The sequence below is a fragment of the Tachyglossus aculeatus genome, chromosome 5 (genome assembly GCF_015852505.1).
Source record: "Tachyglossus aculeatus isolate mTacAcu1 chromosome 5, mTacAcu1.pri, whole genome shotgun sequence".
Classification (NCBI taxonomy): Eukaryota; Metazoa; Chordata; class Mammalia; order Monotremata; family Tachyglossidae; genus Tachyglossus; species Tachyglossus aculeatus.
The window spans coordinates 48,201,495-48,227,275 of NC_052070.1; the positions used below are offsets into that span (position 1 = coordinate 48,201,495).

Genomic DNA, 25,781 nt, shown 5'->3' on the forward strand with positions numbered 1-25,781 from the left:
CTCCTGATGATCAGCATGGAACTCAAATGCCACTGTCAAAATCTACCTTAGTCCCTGAGCAATTAAAGCACTACATTCCCGAGCAAACTCACCACTGCTGAAAAGCACAAGTCTCTTTTGATGCTTTTAAGACGTTACTGTCTTATTCAAAGACTGTGGTAGGAATGGACCTTTGGGACAGATGAATATAAGGCATCTAATCCAGAGCAAGCAAAAGTACTCATTTTTATTTACAAGCGGAAATGTGGTAACTTAAATGGAAAGAAAGAACACATTACAAGAGAAAAATAAAAAGCACACTAAAATATGCAGCACACAACTACTTACTGATTTTTAAAAAGCCCAAAACTTTAACTCTGCCTCAAATTATTCTCCCAAATTAAAAATTTCCAGTAGTAAATTTCCGGGATTAAGCTGCTCATCTCCCATTAAGGCGTCCCTGAACAGAGCAACATTGAAATGGTCAATGTCAGGTACTGTAACATCCTTTTAATAATAGTTATGGTATTTGTTAAGCGCTGTGTGCCAGACACTGTACAAAGCGCTGGGGTGGATACAAGCCAATTGGGTTGGACACAGTCCCTGTCCCACAAAGGGCTCACATTCTTCACCCCCATTTTACAGTTGAGGTAACTGAGGCACAGACAAGTGAAGTGGCTTGCTCAAGGCCACACAGCAAGTAAGTGGTGGAGCCTGGATTAGAACCTGTGTCCTTCTGACTCCCAAGCCCGTGCTCTATCTACTATGCCATGCTGCTTTTACCCTAAGAACTACTTCTTTATATTTGCTACTGACACAGTTCCAATGTAATTCAATCACTCTTCTAATGGGGAGCTCCATTTTTTACCTCAGAGGAACAGTTGGTCCAGATGCCATCCAGTCCAACGGATGGGGGCAATGCTACGAGATGTGAGGTGTCTAAATTCTAGTTCCAAGCAGTGCCCTCTTGCCAGAGAGCTGTCCTTTAAAACTGTGTCTGAGAGATTTATTGTAAAGAATAAGGCACGACTCCGGACAAGCTGTGGGAATACTCACAGTTCCTTGTTCCCACCAAATTACACTCCCTGAGTGGCGCTGCGGTCTATTAGCTGGACTCGTGCAACCCAGCCTAAACGTCGGGGGTCTCTGCCCCTGCAACCCATACCCAATAGATGCCAGAGAAGGGCTAATGGAGGCTTTTTTTGGCTATGGCTCGATGCATTTTTATTAAGCGCCAATTCCAGTCACATATGTGAGTACTCAATTATATTTTACTCATTTTACTTGGGGAACATCACAACTCCATGTTGTGATTCAGTGAATTTTTTTTTGTTGTTTTTAAGATAGTATTTATTAAGTGCTTACTATGGGATAGATATAAGTTAATCAGGTTGAACAAAATCCTTGTCCTACAAGGGGCTCCTAGTCTAAGTACGGGGAAGTAGAATTTAATCCTCATTCTACAAATGAAGAAACTGAAGCACAGGAGTCAAGTGACCTGCTCAGTGTCACAGAGCAGACGAATATGGAGGTGGTATTAGAAACCAGATCCTCTGATGCCTAGGGCCCATTCGGGTTCTTTCTACTAGGCCACACAACTTAAAATTAAAGCTTGATGTTTGTGGACCCCGCTACCACCTAAGTTTTTCTTTTCTGAACTTCAAATGATGCAGAAAACCTTATTCTAGAAAAGGTGACTGGATTAATTGCAGTGTAATAACCAAGTCACTAACTAAGAGGCTTCTAGCTTAGTAAGTGAATCCTGGAGTACTAGGCAGAATATAATCAAAAATAACATGAACCGAAAAATACAGGAACCACAAGAGGCAGAACATTTTTAACTCTGACAAACTTTTAAATAGTCATTCCCTATTCCCTAGGTTCCCTTATAAAAAAAGAAAAACATGAATACTGTCTCATGTCAAGTCTTCCAGGCTAGTCACACGGTTGATGTTTCGAGGTAGGGGAATCGTTTGGAAGTTCACCTTTCAAATCAAGATATTCCATTACCAAATGAAAATTCCTCAGTACCCACAAAATGTAAATCAATTCTACAGCATTAAAATTGGTTCATTTTTAGAATACAAGCTGACAGAGGGATTTTACCTCCACCTCCCGCCCAAACGGCTTCCAAGGAGTAGAAAGGGTGTATTTCCTTTTTTAAAACTGTACGAAAGTATCAAAGCTTTACATCTAACAAAAACATTATTTAAAAAAAATGGGAAGCAGCGTGGCTGGGAAGCAGCATGGCTCAGTGGAAAGAACCCAGGCTTTGGAGTCAGAGGTCAAGGGTTCAAATTCCAGCTCCGCCAATTGTCAGCTGTGTGACTTTGGGCAAGTCACTTAACTTCTCCATGCCTCAGTTCCTTCATCAGTAAAATGAGGATTAAGATTGTGAGCCCCCCGTGGGACAATCTGATCACCTTGTAACCTCCCCAGCACTTAGAACAGTGCTTTGCACATAGTAAGCGCTTAATAAATGCCATTATTACACTGTGGACCACCCCCTTCTCCTCAACACGCTATCTGACCTTGGCTTCACAGACTCCGTCCTCTCCTGGTTCTCCTCTTATCTCTCCAGTCATTCTTTCTCAGTCTCTTTTGCAGGCTCCTCCTCCCCCTCCCATCCTCTTACTGTGGGGGTTCCCCAAGGTTCAGTGCTTGGCCCCCTTCTGTTCTCAATCTACACGCACTCCCTTGGTGACCTCATTCGCTCCCACGGCTTCAACTATCATCTCTACGCTGATGACACCCAGATCTACATCTCTGCCCCTGCTCTCTCCCCCTCCCTCCAGGCTCGCATCTCCTCCTGCCTTCAGGACCTCTCCATCTGGATGTCTGCCCGCCACCTAAAGCTCAACATGTCGAAGACTGAACTCCTTGTCTTCCCTCCCAAACCTTGCCCTCTCCCTGACCTTCCCATCTCTCTTGACAGCACTACCATCCTTCCCGTCTCACAAGCCCGCAACCTTGGTGTCATCCTCGACTCCGCTCTCTCATTCACCCCTCACATCCAAGCCGTCACCAAAACCTGCCGGTCTCAGCTCCGCAACATTGCCAAGATCCGCCCTTTCCTCTCCATCCATACCGCTACCCTGCTCGTTCAAGCTCTCATCCTATCCCGTCTGGACTACTGCATCAGCCTTCTCTCTGATCTCCCATCCTCGTGTCTCTCCCCACTTCAATCCATACTTCATGCTGCTGCCCGGATTATCTTTGTCCAGAAACGCTCTGGGCATATTACTCCCCTCCTCAAAAATCTCCAGTGGCTACCAATCAATCTGCGCATCAGGCAGAAACTCCTCACCCTCGGCTTCAAGGCTCTCCATCACTTCGCCCCCTCCTACCTCACCTCCCTTCTCTCCTTCTACAGCCCAGCCCGCACCCTCCACTCCTCTGCCGCTAATCTCCTCACCGTACCTCGTTCTCGCCTGTCCCGCCATCGACCCCCGGCCCACGTCATCCCCCGGGACTGGAATGCCCTCCCTCTGCCCATCCGCAAAGCTAGCTCTCTTCCTCCCTTCAAGGTCCTACTGAGAGCTCACCTCCTCCAGGAGGCCTTCCCAGACTGAGCCCCTTCCTTCCTCTCCCCCTCGCCCCCCTCTCCATCCCCCCATCTTACCTCCTTCCATTCCCCACAGCACCTGTACATATGTATATATGTTTGTACATATTTATTACTATTTATTTATTTATTTTACTTGTACATATCTATTCTATTTATTTTATTTTGTTAGTATGCTTGGTTTTGTTCTGTCTCCCCCTTTTAGACTGTGAGCCCAGTGTTGGGTAGGGACTGTCTCTATATGTTGCCAATTTGTACTTCCCAAGCGCTTAGTAAGCGCTCAATAAATACGATTGATGATGATGATGATAATTATTAAAAAAACAATGAGGAACCCAACAGACTTCAGTAATTTAATCCTACAAAATAACTCAGCACATCCGGGACAGAAGCCCTGGATCAAAATAAGCCGACAAAAAAGCACAAGCAAAGCAAAGCTGACCACAGGACCTCATGGCCCTTAAAATCTGGGGGAAGCGAACATTCCCTGTCCAACCTCTGCATCGGTTTATCATATCTAATAATGCTTGACCTGTTAACCAGCCCACAGTGGGTGATTTGCTATTAATAATTTGCAGCCCAAGTCAGCATAGAAAGACAAGGAAGTATTAGTTGGGATGATGCAGAGAGGAGCTTGGTGTAGGACTGAGACCTCTGAAGGCTTCCGGAATTTTCCACAGGTTTGCCCAATTAGCAGTTGCTTTCTGGGATGCTGGAAGTTAAAGGCTTCCCCCAAGCTCCCTGTGATCTTCAACTTGGATTCTGGAGATCACCCCCAAATCACTTAGCACAGCAGGTGAATGAAATGGCTAAAGTGCAGTCTGCTGGTCTGGTGGACCCACGGATGCAGGATTCCTGAGCAGGAATCCAGAGAAGCAGTGTGGATAGAGTACAGAGTACAGATCTGGCAGTTGGAAGGGCCTGGGACTCAGAAGGACCTGGGTTCTAATCCTGGCTCTGCCACTGGTCTACGGTGTAACACTGGGCAAGTCACTTACCTTCTCTATGCCTCAATTACCTTATCGTAAAATGGGGATTAAAACTGCGAGCTCCATGTGGGACATGGATTGTGCCCACCTGATTAGTCTGTAACTACCCTAGCGTTTAGTATAGTGCCTGGCACATAGAAAGTGCTTAACAAATGCCATCAAAAAAAAAAAAAGATCGAAAATGGAGCAAATGGTAAGAGGCTCCAGAAGCATTAGTCTTGCCTGCACAAGGCAATCCCCACTAACATTAGCTGGGTCCCTAACACCAGGCTAGGGAACAAAAAGGCACTTTTTGCCAGAAAATCCATTTTTAAAAATGCCTGCCTCACTCAGACACAACTATTCCTGGAACTGGCCTACAAGAATATTCTGTCGAACATTTGCTCATTCTACCCAGTTACTGTGGATTACAGTGCTCTGCTCAGTCCCGGCCATTTCCAACACCAAGCCCATTCACGTTCTCTAACTACCTCTTCCGGATGTGTTTATTTAAAACTGCTTTCCAGCTGACCAATGCATTACACATTCCTGGGCTGCAGACGGGACGTCAGCACAGTTCCATGCTCTACACAAACAAGAGCTGAGTGTCTACCACGTGGGGCACTGGCATTATTAGTCACCCGGAGGAACTTGTGAATTATCCAAAGTTACAGGGAAGAAGGAGGAGGGAAATGTTTACAGGAAGGGAAGAAATGAAGAGGGATCCTTTAAACAGTTTTCATTTCTTTCAAATCTGGGCAGTTACCTTGTATCTCAGTTTCCTCACCTCTCTTGCCTGCCACCTCCACCCCTCCCCACAGTTCCTTTGGGACGCAGCTAATGACAATGCCTCAACCTTTCAAACCCTTATTAAAAACACATTTCCCCCAAGAGGGCTTCCCCGGACTATGCCCTCATTTTCTCTTCTCCCATTCCCTTCTGCGTCACCCTGGCCCTTAGATTTGCCCCCTTTATTCACCCTTCCCTCAGCCCCACAGCACTTACGTACAGATCCATAATTTATTCATATTAACATCAGTATCCCCCTCTACCCTGTAGCCTAGTCGAGGGACGGGAATGTGTATCCTGTACTCTCCCGAGTGCTTAGAACAGTGCTCTATACACAGTAAGTGCTCAATAAATACGATTGATTGATTAACCTGACTTGCTAATTGCCACATCCACCTTCCTCTCCCTGGGTGGGTAGGGGCCAGATGTTAGTGGTCATCCTCCCCCAAACCCGACCAAACTATGTCCCCTCCTGGCCTGTCCCTAGAACCCTGGAATCTCTGTCTTCACCAAAGCACTCCCCCACTCCGCAATGCTGCCAGGCTATTTTTAGCCCAGAGAAGCAGCCGCAGAGGAAATGGAGGAGTGGGGATGATTTTGAGGAGGCTGCAAAGGCCACTCCAGCTGCTGCTGTACCCTCCCTCCTCCTGAAGGACGGGGGCCCTCAGCAGCTGCCTTTTGCCCAAGGATCAAAGCAGTCTTCCTGATAAATAACAATTTAGGCATGTAGGAAAGAATGCTGAAATCACAAGGAAAGGGTGGGGAAGACAAGTTTGTATTTGCATGATTTTTTTTAAACAGTATGGGAAATCCAATTTAAAGAGCCTCAATAAATGGTACTTATTACTAGAAGTCTGTACACCTCTAAATAGCCTGCCTACATGATGATGGTATTTATTGGCCGTCGTAATGTGGCAACCACTGAGCTCAATTCTGGGGGTTGACACAAGATAATTACAAGATAATTATATCTGACGCAGTTCCATTCGGAGCTTACAACCTGTGTGTTTCCCGACTTCAGTGAGGGGAGAGTTTTTTTGTTTTGTTTTGTTTTGGTTTTTTAAAATGGTATTTGTTAAGTGCTTATCTGTGTGGCAAGCCTTGTTCTAAGCACTGGGGGAGTTAAAAGTTTATCGGGTCAGAGAGCAACCCCATCCCACATGGGGCTCACAGTCTAAGTAAAAAGAACAGGTATTGAATCTCCATTGTGCAGTTGAGGAAACTGAGGCACAGAGAAGTGACTTGCCCAAGGTCATGTAGCAGGCAACTGGAGGAGCTGGAATTAGAAGCTAGGCATCTGGCTCCCAGATCCGTCTTTTTCCGCTAGCCCACGCTGCTTCCCAAGAGTTCAATCAAACAACTGTATTTACTGAGCGCTTACTGTGTGTAGAGCACTGTGTGTAGAGTGCTTGGGAGAGAACAAAATAACAGAGCCAGAAGAAACGTTCCCTGCCCACCACAAGCTTACAGTCTAGAGAGGGAGACAGACATTAATATAAATTACAGATATGTACATACATAAGTGCTGTGCGATGAGGGAGGAGGCGAACAAAGGGAGTGAATCAGGGTGATGCAGGAGGAAGTGGGAGAAGACAAAATGAGGGTTTAATCAGAAAAGGCCTCTTGTTGGAGATGTGACTTCAATAAGGCTTCGAAGGTGGGGAGATATGAAGAGGGAGAGCATTCCAGGCCAGAGTCAGGACGTGGGAGAGAGGTCGGGGTGAGATAGATGAAGACTAAGTTAGCACTAGAGGAGGGAAGTGTGCAAGCTGCGTTGTAGTAGGAGAGTAGTGAGGCGTGGTAGGAGTAGGCAAGGTGATTAAGCGTTTTAAAGCTGATGGTAAAGCATTTTTTGTTTGTTGCAGAGGTGGATGGGCAATCACTGGAGGTTCTTGAGTGGGAAAACAGACTCAACATTTTGATATAAAAATGATCTGGGCAGCAGACTGAAGTATGGACTGGAGTACGGAGAAGCAGAAGGCAGGGATGGAGAGGAAAGGGTGGATTTTTAGTGGTTTTGTGAATACTGAACTGACAGGATCAAGTGACAGACTGAAAATGTTGGCAGGGGGTGCAGGGAGAGAGAAGTCATGGATAACGGCAAAGTTATGGGCTTCTGAGACAGGAAGGATGGTGGTACTGCCTAACAGGGACATCCAAGCAGAAATGTCTTGAAGATAGGAGAAAATGCGAGACTGCAGAGGAGAGAGAACAGTGCATCGCAGAGATGGTAGTTGAAGTCATGGAAGTGAATGAGTTCTCCAAGGGAATGAGTAGAGATGAAGAACAGAAGGGGATCCAGAACTGAACCTTGAGGGACTCCCACAGTTAGGAAGTGGGAGGCAGAGAAGAAGCCCCCGCCTTCAAAGTCTTACTGAAAGCACATCTCCTCCAAGAGGCCTTCCAAGACTAAGCCCCACTTTTCCTCATCTCCCACTCCCTTCTGCATCACCCTAACTTGCTCCCTTTGCTCTTCCCTCCTCTCCCTGCCCCACAGCACTTTCATATATATCTGTAATTTTATTTATTTATATTGACATCTGTTTACGTCTGTCTTCCCCCCTCCAGACTGTGAGCTCACTATGGGTAGGAATTGTCTCTTTTTACTGCTTTACTGTAGTTCCCCAAGTGCTTAATATAGTGCTCTGCACAGAGTAAGCACTTAATATAATTGAATGAATGAATGAAAGCCCATGAAAGAGACCAAAAATGACCGGCGGGAGCAACAGGAGAACCAGAAAAGGACAGTGTTACTGAAGTCGAGGTTGGATAATTTTTCCAGGAAAAGGGGATAGTCGACAGGGCTGAAGGTAGCTGAGTGGTCGGGAAGGATTAGGATGAAGTAGAGACCTCTGGATTTGGCAAAGAAATGATTCATGTCCTATGAGAAGGCAGCTTCTGTGGAGTGAAGAGGAGGCAAGCCAGACTGGAGGGGGTCAGGGAGAGAATTGGACGAAGGGAACTTGAGACAGCAGGTGTAGACAGCTCGCTCAAGGACTTTGGAGAAGAATGGTAGGAGGGAGATTAGGCAATACTTGGAGGGAGCCATGGGGTAAAGGAAGGACTTTTTTAGGATAGAGGCGACCTGAGCATGTTTGAAATTAGTGACGAAGAAGCCTCTAGAGAGCGAACAGTTGAAGATGATGGTCAGGGAGGGAAAAAGGGTGGGGGCAAGTGCCTTGATATGGTATGAAGTGATGGGGTCATATGTGCAGGTGGAGGGGGTGGATTTTGAGTTGGGAAGGGGAGATCTGTGGAAACTTTCCTCCTCGTGTTAAAGTGAGGATGCCCAATTCTTCTAGCCTTGAACATACTGCACTCCCACTGACGACACAAACCGGGCAATCCACCACCCACGTGACACCATCCAGAGGGTCTTATGCATCCTTCCATTTCGGGTACATCAGTGGGTTACTCAGGAATCTTCAGTAGACTGTAAACTCCTTGAGGGCAGGAATCACATCTCCCCATTCTATTATATTGTACTCTCCAAACACTTAGTATAGTGCTCTGCACCCAACAAGTTTCAATAATTACCACTACTGATTGCTTGATCTTGAACTCCATACCAAACCACTTAATGTCTGTACTGAGCAACACAGACCCCAAATGGGTATCCAGCCCAAGTCAGAATAGTTTCTGTTTTCAGAGACTTGGTGCAGGGGGATTTGGGTCAATTCTCCATAACCTGGCACAGGACTGGCTTGGTTCCAGAATAAAGGCCCATTTGTTGGCGATCCAGGAACTCTAAGCTGGTAGAGGGCTTAGGGATTCTGGCTTGGCTGGCCGGAACACAGAATACTCTGGCAGGCCTTGAGAGACTGCTGGGATGCGAACACCGCTTGTGCCCAAAGCCAGGTTTGCTAATGTAGTCTGTGTTGATGCTTTCATTTTGACTAGCTTCAAAATGTAATTAATAATAATAATAATAATAATAAGTAGTAGTAGTGGTATTTGTTAAGTACTTCCTATATGTCAAGGACTATATTAAGCGCTGGGGCAGATACCTGATAATCTGGTCCCAAATGGGGTTCACGGTCCAAGTACGAGGGAGGACAGGTAGTGAATCCCCATTCTGCAGATGAAGGAACTGAGGCATGGAGATGTGAAGTGATTTACCCAAGGTCACACAGCAGACAAGTGGCAGAGCTGGGACTGGAACCCAGGTCCTCTGACTCTTAGGCCTGTGCTCTTTCCACTAAGCATTTGACATTTTCTTCTTTTGGAAACCTGGGTATGTCCATATATTCTTGTTCTTCTTCCTACTCTCACTATTTGTAAATCATTTTTGCTTGTTCTTCCACCCCATTGGCTTATATGCTCTTAGGGGACAGTGATTATGTGTCTTGCTTCTGTTGTATCCTCTTAAGCACTTAGTACAATGCTTCACACTCAATGAATATTACTGATGATACACAAAACCCTAACAGTGCATAGATAATTATTTTAATAAGAATTCACTCAACTGCATCTGGACAAGCCCAATATCAGAGCACAAATTGGGGACACATAAGGGACGTAATTGTCCTTCATGCCTGAAGAGAGCTCATCACTCAGTTTTACCCAAGAATAGCGGTGTGGCTTAAAAGGTTGAGACATGATGAAACCCCTCCACTCTACCTATATATAAAGATAATTTTTTGCTTTGCTGTTGCATTTGTTCTTTGCCATGCCTGCCCCTATTTTTCATTCTTCCTCTTATCATCACAATCATTCTGAAATCTTTATTAGATGGGAGCCACACTTATTTTACTATGTGATTAATAAGTGCGTAATATATGTTACAAGTTTTGGTTTTTTATGGCATTTGTTAAACGCTTACTATGTGCCAGGTATTGTACTAACCACTGTGGTAGATGCAGGCTAATCAGGTTGAACACAGTCCATGTCCCACATGGAGCTCACAGTTTTAATCCCTAATTTACAGATGAGGTAACTGAGGAACAGAGATATTAAGTGACTTGCCCAAAGTCACCCAGCAGATTAGTGGCAGAGCCGGGACGATTTTGACATCTGTCTACATGTTTTGTGAGCCCACTGTTGGGTAGGGACTGTCTCTATATGTTGTCAACTTGTACTTCCCAAGCGCTTAGTACAGTACTCTGCACACAGTAAGCGTTCAATAAATACGATTGATGATGATGATGATGCAGGATACAGTTAAGTAATGTCTAAAGTCGAAGAACCTAAATTCATTTCACCTGACAAGTGTCTGCTCTGAACCCCACTTACCAATGAATATCCAAAGGGAAAGGAAAAGGGAGTAAAAGATCAAATATTCTCATACCAAAACCTAGCAATACCAATCGGACTTAAACCTTTAATTTCCCTTGCCTAAAAGGGAAGAGGAACCTTTAACTAAGGGAATATTTCTAAATAAAGTGAAATACACTAATTAAATCTGAAAGCTCTTTGTTACTCGGTGACCAAATTACACCCATGGGAAGCAGCATATCCTAATGGAAGGAAGATGGATGGGCTGAGGAGGCAGAGAACCTGGGCGCTAATTTGGGCTCTGCCACTTGCCTGCCATGTGACTTTTGGTAGTAGTCACTTAACTACTCTGTACCTCAGTTTCCTTTTCTGTAAAATGGGGATTCGATACTTGTTCTCCCTCCCCATACGCTGTGAGCCTTTAGTCTGAAAGCTCGTTGTGGGCAGGGAATGGGTCTATCAACTCTGTTACACTGTACTTTCCGAAGCACTGGTACACTGCTCTGCTGACCCCAAGTGCTCAATAAATACAACTGATTGAGCCCCCTGAGGAATAGGGGCTGGGTCTGACCTGATTATCATGATATCTAACTCAGTGTTTAGTGTTTGGCACATAGTAAGTGCTTAACAAGGGCACAATTATTATCACTATCATTGTTGTTAATAATAATAATAATAAATATTGAAACTTTCAGCAGGCAAGTGACAGAGCCGAGATTAAAACGCAGGTCTCCTGCCTCCCAAGCCTGTGCTCTTTCCATTAGGCCACACAGCTTTTCACTAGGTCGCAATGTCTGTTGCCTCCTTACAACTCCCAAACACTTAGTAAAGTGCTTTGCACATAATAAGGGCTTAAAAAATATGATTGATTACAACTTTGTTTTAAGTAGGATTACCTCAAAGTATCATTATCAATTGAAAGACAAAAAGGAAAGGAGATGATTTTCTGAAGGGTGTGGCTCCAAATAACTGGTTCTGGGAATAACACAGAAATGGTTTATTTGGATGTGATGAGAGAAACAAGTGATGCAATCACTAAATTGTAATATCCACCAGGTGGCCATCAGTGGAGCCAGCTTTTTTCTAAGGACTTCCAATCTGAAGCACTCTGCAAGTAGTAGGTGACATCTTACCAAGGACTGAAAAACCAAGTTATGAACTGTATTCCGTTCTAGCCATTTCAAATTAAAAAAAAAAAACCCTCAGAATCCCTGACAAAGTCTAATGCCAGGTTACTAAATCTTGGAAGTTAATTAAGGATGGCATCCTCTCCCTTGGACAATTCTACGTGGCATAGAGTAACGCTCAAGCCGAAATTCCTGGACCTAGCCTGGGCTGAGCAGAGCTCAAACCATGCAGGGGCCTTACCCAGCTTCGTAGAGTGAGAAGACCATGATTACACAGGAGCCAAGGCTACCCTCAGGGTACAGCAAATCAGTGTGACAGTCCCAGGCCCCACCATCCCAATGTAAGAGCAGCACCACCTCCCTGAGTCCTCTCTTGTTCCCACTGGCTCTTCCAGCGCTTAGAACACTGCTTTGCACATAGTAAGCGCTTAACAAATGTCATCATTATTATTATTATTATTCCCATCCCTCGCTCCACAGGAGAGTCAGTTGTTGTCTCCCTTTTCCCCCTTTCTCTCCTTCTCCTTGGAGAAGCAGCGTGGCTCAGTGGAAAGCGCACAGGCTTTGGAGTCAGAGGCTGTGGGTTCAAATCCCAGCTCTGCCAACTGTCAGCTGTGTGACTTTGGGCAAGTCACTTAACTTCTCTGGGCCTCAGTTTACCTCATCTGTAAAATGGGGATTAAAACTGTGAGCCCCCCGTGGGAAAACCTGATCACCTTGTAACCTTCCCAGCACTTAGAACAGTGCTTTGCACATAGTAAGCGCTTAACAAATACCATCATTATTATTATTATTCTCGTCTCCATATCCACATCTGTTGCCAACTTGTACTTCCCAAGCACTTAGTACAGTGCTTTGCACCCAGTAAGCGCTCAATAAATACGACTGAATGAAGGAATGAATGAATCCCCCAAGGTTTTGGATGGGTAGCGGTTGGAGGGGACCTCACAACATGTGATCCAGTCCTCATAGCTCTCACGGAGGTAGCCCATGCCCGTGCAATGCTTTGCGCCTGTATGGTCGACCCCAGGCTTTTTCTAGCTCAAGTAGGTTTTTGGCTGCAGCATTTGCAAAGGACTGGAGTCTTCACCTAGCCTAAAGACGGCAGACAGACAGTACTGGTAAGCCCTGGCCAATCCTTCTACTGCTTGGGTTGATTTGGTCTAGGCAAGGCCATCCTACAACACCCATAACAGTGTGTGTCTCTCTCTCCCTCTCTCTGAATATCCATGTCATTATGGTTGGCACCATTTAACACTAGACTCTCTGGGTATTGGAAATGCTCATATTCAGCTAAGAGAAACAAGAAAAATGTATAGGATACCAATAGCTACTATATTTCCTGGAAACAAAACTTAATCGTATTTGAGCACTTACTGTGTGCAGAGCACTGTACTAAGCGTTTGGGAAAGTACAATATAACAGAGTTGGTAGATATGTTTCCTGCCCACAGTGAGGTTACAGTGTAAGAGGGGGAGAAAGACATCAATATAAATAAATCACCGATATGTACGTAAGTGTTGTGGAGTGAAGGCGGTGGTGAATAAAGGGTGCAAATTAGAGTTGCAAAGGGTGGCACAAAGGGAGTGGGAGAAAGACAAAATGGGGGCTTAGTCAGGGAAGGCCTCTTGAAGGAGATGTACCTTTCATATGGCTTTGGCGAGGGGTGGGGGAGTGACTGTCTGTCAGATATGAAGAAGCAAGGTGTTCCAGGCCAGAGGCAGGATGTGGGCGAGAGGTTGGTGGTGAGATAGACGAGGTCGCGGTACATTGAGTAGGTTGGCATTAGATGAGCAGAGCGTGCGGGCTGGGTTGTAGTAGGAAAGCAGCGAAGTAAATTGGGAGGGGGAAACGTGACTGAGTGCTTTAAAGCTAATGGTAAGGCATTTCTGTTTGACGCGGGGATGAATGAGCAACCACTGGAGGTTCTTGAGGAATGGGGAAACATGGGGTGGACGTTTTGGTAGTAAAATGATTCGAGATGCAGAGTGAAGTTCAGACTGGAGTGGGGTGAGGGAGAAGGCAAGGAGGTCAGCAAGGAGACTGATGCAGTAATCAAGGAGGGATAAGACAAGTGCTTGTATTATTCATTCATTCATTCATTCGTATTTATTGAGTGCTTACTGTGTGCACAGTACTGGACTAAGTGCTTGGGAAGTACAAGTCGGCAACATATGGAGATGGTCCCTACCCAACAATGGGCTCACAGTCTAGAAGGGGGAGACAGACAACAAAACAAAACATGCAGACAGATGTCAAAACCGTCAGAATAAACAGAATTATAGCTATAAGCTCATCGTTAACAAAAATAGAATAGTAAATATGTACAAGTAAAATAAATAGAGTAATAAATCTGTACAAGTATATACAAGTGCTGTGGGGAGGGGAAGGAGGTACAGCGGGGGGGATGGAGAGGCGGAGAGGAAAAAGGGGGCTCATGGTAACAGTTTCGATGGAAAGAAAAGAGCAGATTTTAGAGACGTTGTGAAGGCTGAGCTGACAGGATTTAGTGACAGATTGAATATATGGGTTGAATGAGAGAGATGAGTCAAGGATAAGGCCACGGTTATGGGCTTTGTGAGACAGGAAGGATGGTATTGCTGTCTACAGTGACACAGATATACTCATGTGAAAAAAAATCACAACCAATATGCAAGTAATATGCAAATAATATGCACCAAACATTCAATCATATTTATTGAGTGCTTACTGTGGCAGAACACCGTACCAAGTGCTTGAGAGAATACAATTTCACAGAGTCAGTAGACACATTCCCTGCCCATGACGAGCTTAGAGTCTAAGGGGGAAGACAGACATTAATATAAATAAATTACGGATACGTACATAGGTGTTGTGGGGCTGAAGAAGGGGTGTGTAAAGAGTGCAATTTCAAGTACAAGGGTGACACAAGAAGGGAGTGGGAGAAGATGAAATGAGAGCGTAGGTGGGAAGGCCTCTTAGAAAAGAGGTACTTTCAATAAGTCTTTGAAGGTAGAGAGAGAGTGATAGTCTATCGAATATGAAGGTGGGGGTGTTCTAGAAATAGTACAAAATAGAACACAGACGCCAAACAATCTGAACCCAGTCACCCAACTGTATATTTCACATAGCACAAAAGGGAACAAGTTTGAGGTTAAAAATGCAAAGGTATTTTTTCTAGCTGCAAAGGATTAGTAGACTACTTAGTAACCAAGCAACTAATAGTGAAATGAAACATGTTTACTCAGTGGTCTAAAGCTTTTCCTGTCTTTCACCTTGTGGGCTCTCTGAATGGGATCAAGTGATCAAAATCTGATTTCACCACCATCAGAGACATCCCAAGCAGATTTCTCCTCAGAAATGTGACCACTTTAGCAGACATAAAAACCAAGACATTTTTAAAATGGCTCCTCAAAAATAGCCAATTCCCAAGGTATTTGTCATTGAACCAACTTGACTTTTTCTTCTGTGGAAGGCTCTCTTTAGAAGGGAGTGAAAGGAGGAGGGCTTTTACTTTGGGAAAAAATATCCCCAACGGTTACAAGCAAAACATTTTTAAATAAATCTCAAATATCAATTCCAAATCTGATGTGTAAAAAAAAGAATCATTAAACAATTACTTTCCCAACCTTTGAGAAAGAGCTTTATAAATACACTGAACAGTAGCACAAGCATACATGAACAAATACAAATTTGTCTTTTATTCCCAAAAAGAGCCCAACTGGACAATTCTGGATTTGAAAAACTCTTCTCCAGTATAGAAGACACAGGAGCAGCAGTATGAACAACAGTATACATTCTCAATGGGAACTGCATGGAGTGTAAGTCTCCATGTGCCTCCCTAAGACTCTGGGAGTAGAAAAAAAATCAAAGGATAATGAAGAGCATGTAGGTTTTCAAAATGGTAAAATCTGATCTCTGCACAGAAAAGCAGAGTGGTGTTAAAAGCTGTGTGCTGTCTCACTACATTCTTGTGGGACACACAAGTACAGTTCTCAGGTCCAACAGAATCTGCAGTAAAGCGCAGCTTTCTGAGCAATTAAGTTATAATTTTTGAAAGAAAAAAATCTGAGCACAGCAGGAATAGGCTGGAGCTTGCAATCAAGCCATTGTTGAAAGGTTCTGAAAATATATCACAAGAATAGATGAAACCAAGGCTACCTCCACCCACATCTCCAAGTTTTAACAATAAATGAGCAAATGAAAATCCATTCTGTACCTGCAAATCGCAGAGGGGCGTCTTTGTCCAGAGCTATCAAGGGCGGGTCCAAGAGGACTGAGCTGTCATTCTCCGTGACTATACCATGGTAAGTTGTTTCAATCCATGGCTTGTGCTTGTTAACTAAAAAATTAAACGAAAATTTAAAATTAATGATCATTAAATGCAGAAAAGTTTTACATTTACATTCCCTGAGCAAATGACTCCTTGAAGCTCAATAAAATTAATGGGAATAAAAAAATAACTGCTTGTGGGTTCTTGCTGCCAATATTAGCATCATTCAAGGAGCGATCAACTCTGAACCAGGTAGTTAAAGAGCTGAAAGTTTCACAAGGCAACTGGAAATAAGAAACAAATACTATAACTGGAGATTTAATTAGAAAAAAAAATCTGGCCTTCGCTGTTGGATTCAAATTACAGTTTGAATGGTCTCCTTCTTGACTTCACACTCCAGAGAGAATGGTACAAAAGAAAAACCACGTATTAGTACTGGTGGCAATAATAATAGTAGTATTTATTAAGCGCTTACTAGGTCCCCAGCCTTGTACTAAGCGCTGGGGTAGATATAAGACAATCAGGTCAGACCCAGTTCCTGTCCCCCATGGGGTTCAGTCTAAGGGCTAACTGAATATACCAATTAATGATGAATACTGACTTTTAAATCAGGCTTCCTCCAAATTAAGATTAAAACACATAAAAACAGAGGAGAGTATTACAAGTTTGAACAAAAACTACAAACTGAGAAGGCCTAAACAGATTATATTTTAAAGGAATGCTTAAAAAAGAAGTCAGCCATATTCAAGAACTTTCACACCTAATTTTTAACTTACCACACCTCAATCTCTTGCCCATTCTCAAACTCTTCTCTCTAGCATGCAGCAGCACCCCGGCCCGCAAGAGAGAGTGGGTGATGGGGGACAGACAACCTTCGGGTGCACAGAGATCAACAAGGGAATTGCTTCTCCTCCATGACAGAGGGGATGGGGTGGGGGGGGAAGCAGCATGGTGGCCCCCGCAATTCCTCTGGAAATCATTAAGAATCCCAAGTACGTGGGGAGGAACAGCCAGATTTAGACTGATAACCAAACTCTCTACAGCAGCTTCTTTGTAATATTCACAGAAAAACCTCTTTGTTCCCTTGTTTACTTTTAATACTGATTTTTTTTCCTTTTACTGTACTTCACTGAAAATAGCTCAGAAGACAAAAGGTCAAAACATTTGACCTACCCAGTAGCTAAAAGCCCTAATTTTTATCTTTTACTTTGACTTTAAAAGACAACTCCACGCCCCAAAAAGCAATGATTTATTCACTAATCAATTCATCCTACGTTAACTTCGGCAGGAGGCAGGGAGGGGTAGGCTGTGTTGTCAATTGGCAGAAAAAATAGATAACTGAACAGTGTCTTTGAAACCCAAACTCTCATCTCCAGTGGGTGCCTGAGACAAGGTTTCAGCATGAGGGATAAATTTATTTTACGGCATCTGTGATCCACCTATCCAAAACCCTAGACTCCAGAATTTCCAACTCATTCCTTCAAAGTCCCTTTCATTTAAACAAACGAAAAAAACCCATACAAGCTTAACAACACTGAATCAATCTGAATCAAAAACACTTTAAAGAAAACTATGTTCTTATTTTGTAGGATCACACAGGAGATCACTTTAGGATCCATCAATCGTAATTAGAATATTCTTCAGCATAACAAGTTGGTGCAGGCGTGGTCCCGCTTTTCTGGGCATATTCTATATTGCTTTATTAAATGTTCAGACAACGGAAATGGTGACATAACCTCAGATGCAGGATTCAACACGTAACTACGCAGGTGATCTTAATCCACGAAAGGAATCAAACCTTTCAGCATTAGTCATAGTGGAAGAGAAGTCTTGGTAGCTGTGGGAAACTGCATGTCTCTGCACATCAAGAACCACGGTATCACACTGAAAGCCACAGCTATTATTCCAACACTATTCCAACACTTCTGAACACTTTGATGAGCAAGAGAACAAAGTCTGGACTACGAAGAAAACAGTTCTATTAATCAGCTTTGAAAGTGGATGGCTTTTTGTTAATGGATCATTAAGTACCTAACAAAACACAAAAGCAACACTGACTTTTGTTTTCCCTTAAACAAGGCATCCCTCCAAATTAACAGCAGAACATCAAACTCAGCTTTCTTTGTGTGATACGTTAAATCCCAGAGCTCATATTTTACCAGGATTCACTGTATAAAGTTTCACCGACTAAGGTAATTTATAAGACACCACCTATAGAGGTCCAAGTGTGTCATCTATGCGCTCAGAGCTGTACCCTATGGGCACTAAGCATTCTGTAACTTATTTATATTAATGCCTGTCTCCCTCTCTAAACTGTAAGTTCACTGTGGGCAGGGAAGATGTCTACCAACTCTTCTGGACTGTACTCTTCCAAGTGCTTAGTACGGTGCTCTGCACACAGTAAGTGCTCAATAGATACCACTGACTACAAATCAGGAGCATTCATTAATCAGGGTTGGCTCTCCTGTGCAAGGAGTGGCCTCCACACACATCAGGCTGCCTGCTCATAATGCATCTAGGATAAATTGGTGGGGCACATAAGAATTTTCCAAGCGTAACATCTGTTGCTTCATAAGGATCTAAAATGTCTCCTTCACAATGTCCTTGGGATTTACGATACTGATTATAGACTTTTTATGGTATTTGTTAAGCACTTGCTATGGGTCAGGCACTGTACTAAGCGCTGGGGTAGATAGAAGATAATCAGAATGGACACAGTCCCTCTGTCCCATATAGGGCTCACAGTTTTAATTTCCACATTTACAAATGAGGTAACTAATGCACAAAGAAGTTAAGTGAATTGTCTAAGATAACACAGCAAACAAGTGCCGATTTGTACTTCCCAAGCGCTTAGTACAGTGCTCTGCACAAAGTGCTCAATAAATACGATTGAATGAATGAATGAATGAATCAATCAATCAATCAATCAATCGTATTTATTGAGCGCTTACTATGTGCAGAGCACTGTACTAAGCGCTTGGGAAGTACAAATTGGCATCACATAGAGACAGTCCCTACCCGATAGTGGGCTCACAGTCTAAAAGGGGGAGACAGAGAACAGAACCAAACATACCAACAAAATAAAATAAGTAGGATAGAAATGTACAAGTAAAATAAATAAATAAATAAATAAATAAACAGAGTAATAAATATGTACAACCATATATACATATATACAGGTGCTGTGGGGAGGGGAAGGCGGTAAGGCGGGGGGATGGAGAGGGGGACGAGGGGGAGAGGAAAGAAGGGGCTCAATCTGGGAAGGCCTCCTGGAGGAGGTGAGCTCTCAGCAGGGCCTTGAAGGGAGGAAGAGAGCTAGCTTGGCGGATGGGCAGAGGGAGGGCATTCCAGGCCCGGGGGATGACGTGGGCCGGGGGTCGATGGCGGGACAGGCGAGAGCGAGGTACAGTGAGGAGATTAGTGGTGGAGGAGCGGAGGGTGCGGGCTGGGCTGTAGAAGGAGAGAAGGGAGGTGAGGTAGGAGGGGGCGAGGTGATGGACAGCCTTGAAGCCCAGGGTGAGGAGTTTCTGCCTGATGCGCAGATTGATCGGTAGCCATTGGAGGTTTTTGAGGAGGGGAGTGATATGTCCAGAGCGTTTCTGGACAAAGATAATCCGGGCAGCAGCATGAAGTATGGATTGAAGTGGAGAGAGACACGAGGATGGGAGATCAGAGAGAAGGCTAGTGCAGTAGTCCAGACGGGATAGGATGAGAGCTTGAATTAGCAGGGTAGCGGTTTGGATGGAGAGGAAAGGGCGGATCTTGGCAATGTTGCGGAGCTGAGACCGGCAGGTTTTGGTGACGGCTTGGATGTGAGGGGTGAATGAGAGAGCGGAGTCGAGGATGACACCAAGGTTGCGGGCTTGTGAGACGGGAAGGATGGTAGTGCCGTCAACAGAGATGGGAAAGTCAGGGAGAGGACAAGGTTTGGGAGGGAAGACAAGGAGCTCAGTCTTCGACATGTTGAGCTTTAGGTGGCGGGCGGACATCCAGATGGAGATGTCCTGAAGGCAGGAGGAGATGCGAGCCTGGAGGGAGGGGGAGAGAGCAGGGGCAGAGATGTAGATCTGGGTGTCATCAGCGTAGAGGTGATAGTTGAAGCCGTGGGAGCGAATGAGGTCACCAAGGGAGTGAGTGTAGATTGAGAACAGAAGGGGACCAAGCACTGAACCTTGGGGAACTCCCACAGTAAGAGGATGGGAGGGGGAGGAGGAGCCTGCAAAAGAGACTGAGAAAGAACGACCGGAGAGATAAGAGGAGAACCAGGAGAGGACGGAGTCTGTGAAGCCAAGGTCAGATAACGTGTTGAGGAGAAGGGGGTGGTCCACAGTGTCAAAGGCAGCTGAGAGGTCGAGGAGGATTAGGACAGAGTATGAGCCGTTGGATTTGGCAAGCAGGAGGTCATTGGTGACCTTTGAGAGCGCAGTTTCCGTGGAATGAAGGGGACGGAAGCCAGACTGGAGGGGGTCGAGGAGAGAGTTGTTGTTGAGGATGAAGTGCCAGAGGTGGGATTAGAACCCGAGTCCTCTGATTCCCAGACCCATGTTGAAAACCAAAGGTTCAGCATAGCTCCCCCAGACTCCGGGAGATCAGGACTTGGCAAAGTAGTCAATCATATTTATTGGGTACTCACTGTGTGGAAGCACTATACTAAGCACTTGGGAGAATACAATATAATGTACTTCAAGACTCCACTTAACATCCACTTTTATCAGTAACATTTCCTGAGTGCTTGGCACGGTACTGAAATGCTTGGGCGACTACAACAGTACATTCAACCCATGTCCTCTGAGCTCACTAAAACTGCCCCTAACACCATCTACTCTGCCTCAGAGTCATGAACTTCACATATATTTTTCCTGTTATCCACTTACATTTTTAAGTTATATATTCTTATTATGCTAATTTGTCTCTATTAGACTCCTTTCCCTCTTTGCCTACTTCCCTGAGTGCTCTGAAGAGCATGTTGGGGCTGCCAACTCGAGGAGGGCCAGGCCTGAAATTTTCTTGGAACTGCATCTGGCAGGCATTTAATACAATTTGGCACAGTTTCCTACAGCCTAGAAACTGGAAATCTAGTTGGTGGGCCATATATCTGAGATTCCATTAGAGGACACGAACAAAACAATAAGGCACAAGAAGGCAAATCTTTTTTTCCCCCTTAACTTCGGGCTCATTTAGTATATACCCTTATCTCTAAAGGCTTCTGGGCCCAGGTTCAAAAATAGAGTTACTCAGTATATGCCAGATGTGGAAAGAGGACTCTGCCTACAAGTCAACTCTCCCGCCAGGGCTCAGGATGCCCTTGTCCCATGCAAATTAGTGCTGCCTTCACTTCCGGTAGTAGGGAGTGATACATGTAAAGTCCCATTCAACTAAATCCAGAAGCAAATCTTCCTCTGAAAAGTCACATTCAGAGACCTGCTCCGGGTATAATGGAGACATTGAATGACAACCTGGAGGTCTAGAAACACAGTCAGTCGGTCTATAAACAATAGACTACAGGTACATCTCTGGTTACAACCCTCCCAAGACACAACCACCCCAGGGATACAACCGGTATGTTATGATACTTTTCCAGATGCATTCACTCAACCAATCCCAGCATTTCCAAAGGACGCTATGGTTAAATTCATCCCTCCTACCCACAGGGATGGCACTTACATATCTGTCATTTTATTTAATTGTATTGATGTCTGTCTCTCCCCCTCTAGACTGTAAACTCGTTGTGGGCAGGGAATGTCACTTTATTGTTGTATTGTACTTTCCCAAGCGCTTAGTACAGTGCTCTGCACACAGTAAGTGCTCAATAATTACAACTGAATGAATGAATGAGAGTAAGCACTCAACAATGGACTTTGAAGGAAGTGCTATCCACATCTTGGATCAGATTTTCCAGGACTGAGGAGACACCTGAGCAGATAACCGATACGCTAAAAGGGGCATCCTAAAAATGGATATTGTAGCTGCCTATGTATTAATTGTGTCTCACTCTGAATAATAATGAACTTCAATGGTCCACTGCATAACTAATTGTACTATGCCAAAACAGATGAAGAAGTTCTGGTTTCTCCACTAGCCTCTAAAATTTGGCTCCCATTCAGAAAAAACTGGATTCCCCAAGGAGCTAACTGCAATTAATTCCACTATGTAAGTGATAAAATTACAATCACAAAAGTCCAATGACAACCAATTTACAACTTGCTATACAAATGCAATAGGGGTTTAAGTCACCTGGATAAAACGAGTTACATAAGATCAAATTATGACAAATAGTAAACATACAACAGGAAGAGGTCTAGTTTCACTCAGACAAGTTTCTGTTACCCCAAAGCAGCAAATACAAATATTCCAAGAGGAGGGAGGAATTGTGTTTCACAAAAACACTCATTACTTTAGATCAATATCATGCTTCCACCTATATATATGCAAAATATTCACAAAAATTCATAACTCCCAAAGTTTCTAAATTGACACTGGAAACTGACAGATTAAAGAGTTTTTGCCAATCCTAAAGAAAGTCTGAACTTTTCAATATTTAATGAATGGTATTTTAAATATTTTATCATAATCAATTTTGCATTATAAAATATCAATAGAAGAGATGAGACCAGCATTTCTGCCAACAGTGGAACACACGGGTAAAAAAAACTCAGCCTACAATGCTAGGAAAAGTCCATTGTTCCTCAAGGGCAAGGATTGTTTCTTTAGCAGGTTCCCAAGCCCCTGGTACAGTGTTCAGTACACAGTAGGAGCTCAATAAATACACCCGTTTGTCTTGTGATGTGAGAGATGTGTCCTTGTAAAGCTCAGCACTAAAAGAAACCATATTCAGCCGTTTCTTCGAACACTGCATTGTGCTGTATCCAAACAGGTTCACATTCTCATAAGAACATTTCCTAATTTCCTGACAATGTTCTGGTGAAAACTTGAGATGATACCCAAGTTTCACCAATGTAGACTCGAAAGCCTGATTCATTTTATTATGTCTTAAGCGTAAAAGCCATAAAACCTTAACCAGACTAATTTGAGTGCTTACAAATGCAGAACTTCTGGTTTACCACAGATTTGAGATAACAGCAGAATGATATTTTGACTAGAAGTTAATGCTAATCTGATCTTTGGTAAAAGAAGGACACTCTTGTGGTCCACTGTACTTTGCACAGAAGCCATTTCTGGATATGCCTCATTTTGCTCTTTTATCACCACCGGACAACATCATAAAATCATGGCACAGAATTTAAATTACCTTTAAAAGAACAAAAGCATTATGACTAACTTTAGCACTTTATTTTCTCACAATTGACAATGCATCAAATTTAATGGGCAGCTATACCCTTTAAAATGATTGCTAATAAAAATTAAAATTGGCCATTCAGATATTGTCATTTTTCAAAATAGCCAGGGAAAAAGCTCTGGTCTACACACAAGTCATTTCTACAAACATTTCTAAACCTTCGGTCTCTTTTGACTAAAACCCCCCACTGTATTTTTTACTCTCAGTAGCCTTTGAAAAAAATAATTTAACTCCAGCCTAATAAGTTCACTCCAGGACTGTGAAATGAAAATGACTACAGCACTGACCACTGCAAAACTTCAGCCACTGAAGCCCATGGCTTCAAAAACCAAACTACTAATAACATCTAGTCCTAAAGTTCATGACTTCTGGTCTTGGGTTCATTCATACAATTGTATTTATTGAGCACTTACTGTGTGCAGAGCACTGTACAAAGCGCTTGGAAAGTACAAGTCAGCAATAGAGACAATCCCTGCCCACAACAGGGATTCTAGAGGTTCTAATCCCAGTTCTGCCATTTGTCTGCTGAGTGACCTTGGGCAACTCACTTCACTTCTCTGGACCTCAGTTACCTCATCTGTAAAATGGGGACTGAGATTGTGAGCCCCATGTGGGACAGGAACTGTGTCCAACCTGATATGCTTGTATCCTCCCCAGCACTTCGTACTGTGCTTGGAATATTGTAAGCACTTTACAAATACCATAATCACTATTATTACTATTATTAGTTCACACCACAAATCCTCATTTTGAAATTCTCAACTAAAGCCAATATCTTTATCCACTAGATTGCATGCTCCCTGGGAGAAGGGAACAGATGCTTTGTTCCTGCTGTACTTTTTTTTCCAAGTTCTTAGCAAGTGTTCAATTGCTATTGTTGGAATTTAGCTTTTATTTTTTTTTTAATCTGGATTTTTATACTACTTTTTAGAGCCTTTAGAGAGCAGCGAGCGAATCAATTCTGTTTGTATCAATAATACTGCAAAAAGCACTCTGCTCTTTCCAAATAAGACTGTTAGCTAAAAATGAAAGAAAATGTTACTTCATAGTAGCTCCTTTATACAGGCTGGCTCCTGTGTTCTGTATGGCCATGTGAGACATACAGCTTTCATTCTTAACTCCGGTCTCATACTTTAAGCCATCTCAGAAACTCCCCAACACAGCAAACTGTCCCTACTGTAAAAGGGCAGTTCTGCAAACTATGAAATCAGTCTCAGCTGGGTCCTTCTTGACACAGAGGAAACGCTAGCTGGAATAAATCAACAACAGGGCTTCCGGCAGGTAAAGGTGATGAAAAAAACAAAAAAGAAATGAAATGTGTGGTTCACGGCTAAATCAGGACAAACTTCTTAAAACAAGTCTACATGACTATGAACTTCTGAGAGGCCAAAGGAGTGAGGCAGCTAGTGAAATGACAGCAGAAAATGAAAAGAAGGGAACATGGTAACTCAGGAATGTGTCTTGACAGTGTCTGCAGTCTCTGTTGCAGGGAAAGAGTTGACCCACATTTTCACAATGTTGAATGATGGAGTGCCTGTACAGAATTCCACCAGAACTGAATGCAAGTATAATGATATTAGGGTAGCATGCAAGTAGGCCACAAGTGATGAGTTTTACTCACTGGAGAATAGTCACACAGGATCAACAGTAACAATTTTGAGGGGCCAAACCTTACTCTACACACTGACGGCCCTTAGTCATACATTTGGCATGTGGTTGCAAACACACCAGTTCAAAATCTAGAAGTTGGTCATTTTAAGTGATTAATTTTCCCTGAAAGAGTTCATTTACCTACCTAGTGGAGAGAGCACGGGCATGGGACAGTACTTTGCACAAAGTAAGCACTCAATAAATATGACTGACTGAATGAACGAATGAGTCAGAAGGACCTGGGTTCTAATGCCGCTCCCCAACTTATCTGTTGTGTGACCTCGGGCAAATCACTTCACTCCTCTTAAGTAACTTCGGTTACCTCATCTGTAAAATGGGGATTAAGACTGTGAGCCCCATGTGGGACACAGACTGTGTCCAAACTAATCATCTTGTATCTACCCCAGTGCTTAGTACGGCGACTGGCACATACTAAGTGCTTAATAACAAATTTAAAAAAAATCCCTTACTATACTATACCCCATACTCTATCCCCAAAGTATGACTACAATACTTGAACCTAACAGGATACTGCTTTCAGAACTCCATGCTAGTTTTAATGGAGAGGTTCATACTAGGGGCAGGATATGGCCTTTATGGACTATGCCATTTTGATCCTGCCAAACTTGCTTAAGTGGCCAGTGCTAGAAACCTTAAAATACAAAACACTATTGTTAAACTATGTGAATCTGCTACCACCCTATTGAACCACGTAAATTATCAAAGGGGCATGGCTATATCTTCAATCCTTAGCCGGTTAGTTATTCACTCAATCACAAAACCTTTGGAGGAGGGGAAGAGGGGGCAGGGAAAAATAATTTTAAACCTCCTCCAGCCAAAGGCCATGGGAAGTGTTAAGATCAAAAAGAAACAAAACCAAGTTCACTTTGCTCTGACATTAACTAAACACACTGAGCCGCTGATAATCTGCTGTTTTATA

At 43.6% G+C, this 25,781-nt stretch overlaps 1 protein-coding gene across 4 annotated transcripts in view; it reads right to left on the reverse strand.

Annotated features, from left to right (window-relative positions):
- The window catches only part of CLSTN1 (calsyntenin 1), an 83,977-nt gene that overhangs the window by 28,996 nt on the left and 29,200 nt on the right, over positions 1 to 25,781 (reverse strand). For all 4 annotated transcript variants that reach the window (XM_038746248.1, XM_038746246.1, XM_038746247.1 and 1 more), the window contains exon 2: positions 15,841 to 15,963. In XM_038746248.1, the coding sequence (XP_038602176.1) occupies positions 15,841 to 15,963 (123 nt within the window). The remainder of the gene's footprint in view (positions 1 to 15,840; positions 15,964 to 25,781) is intronic.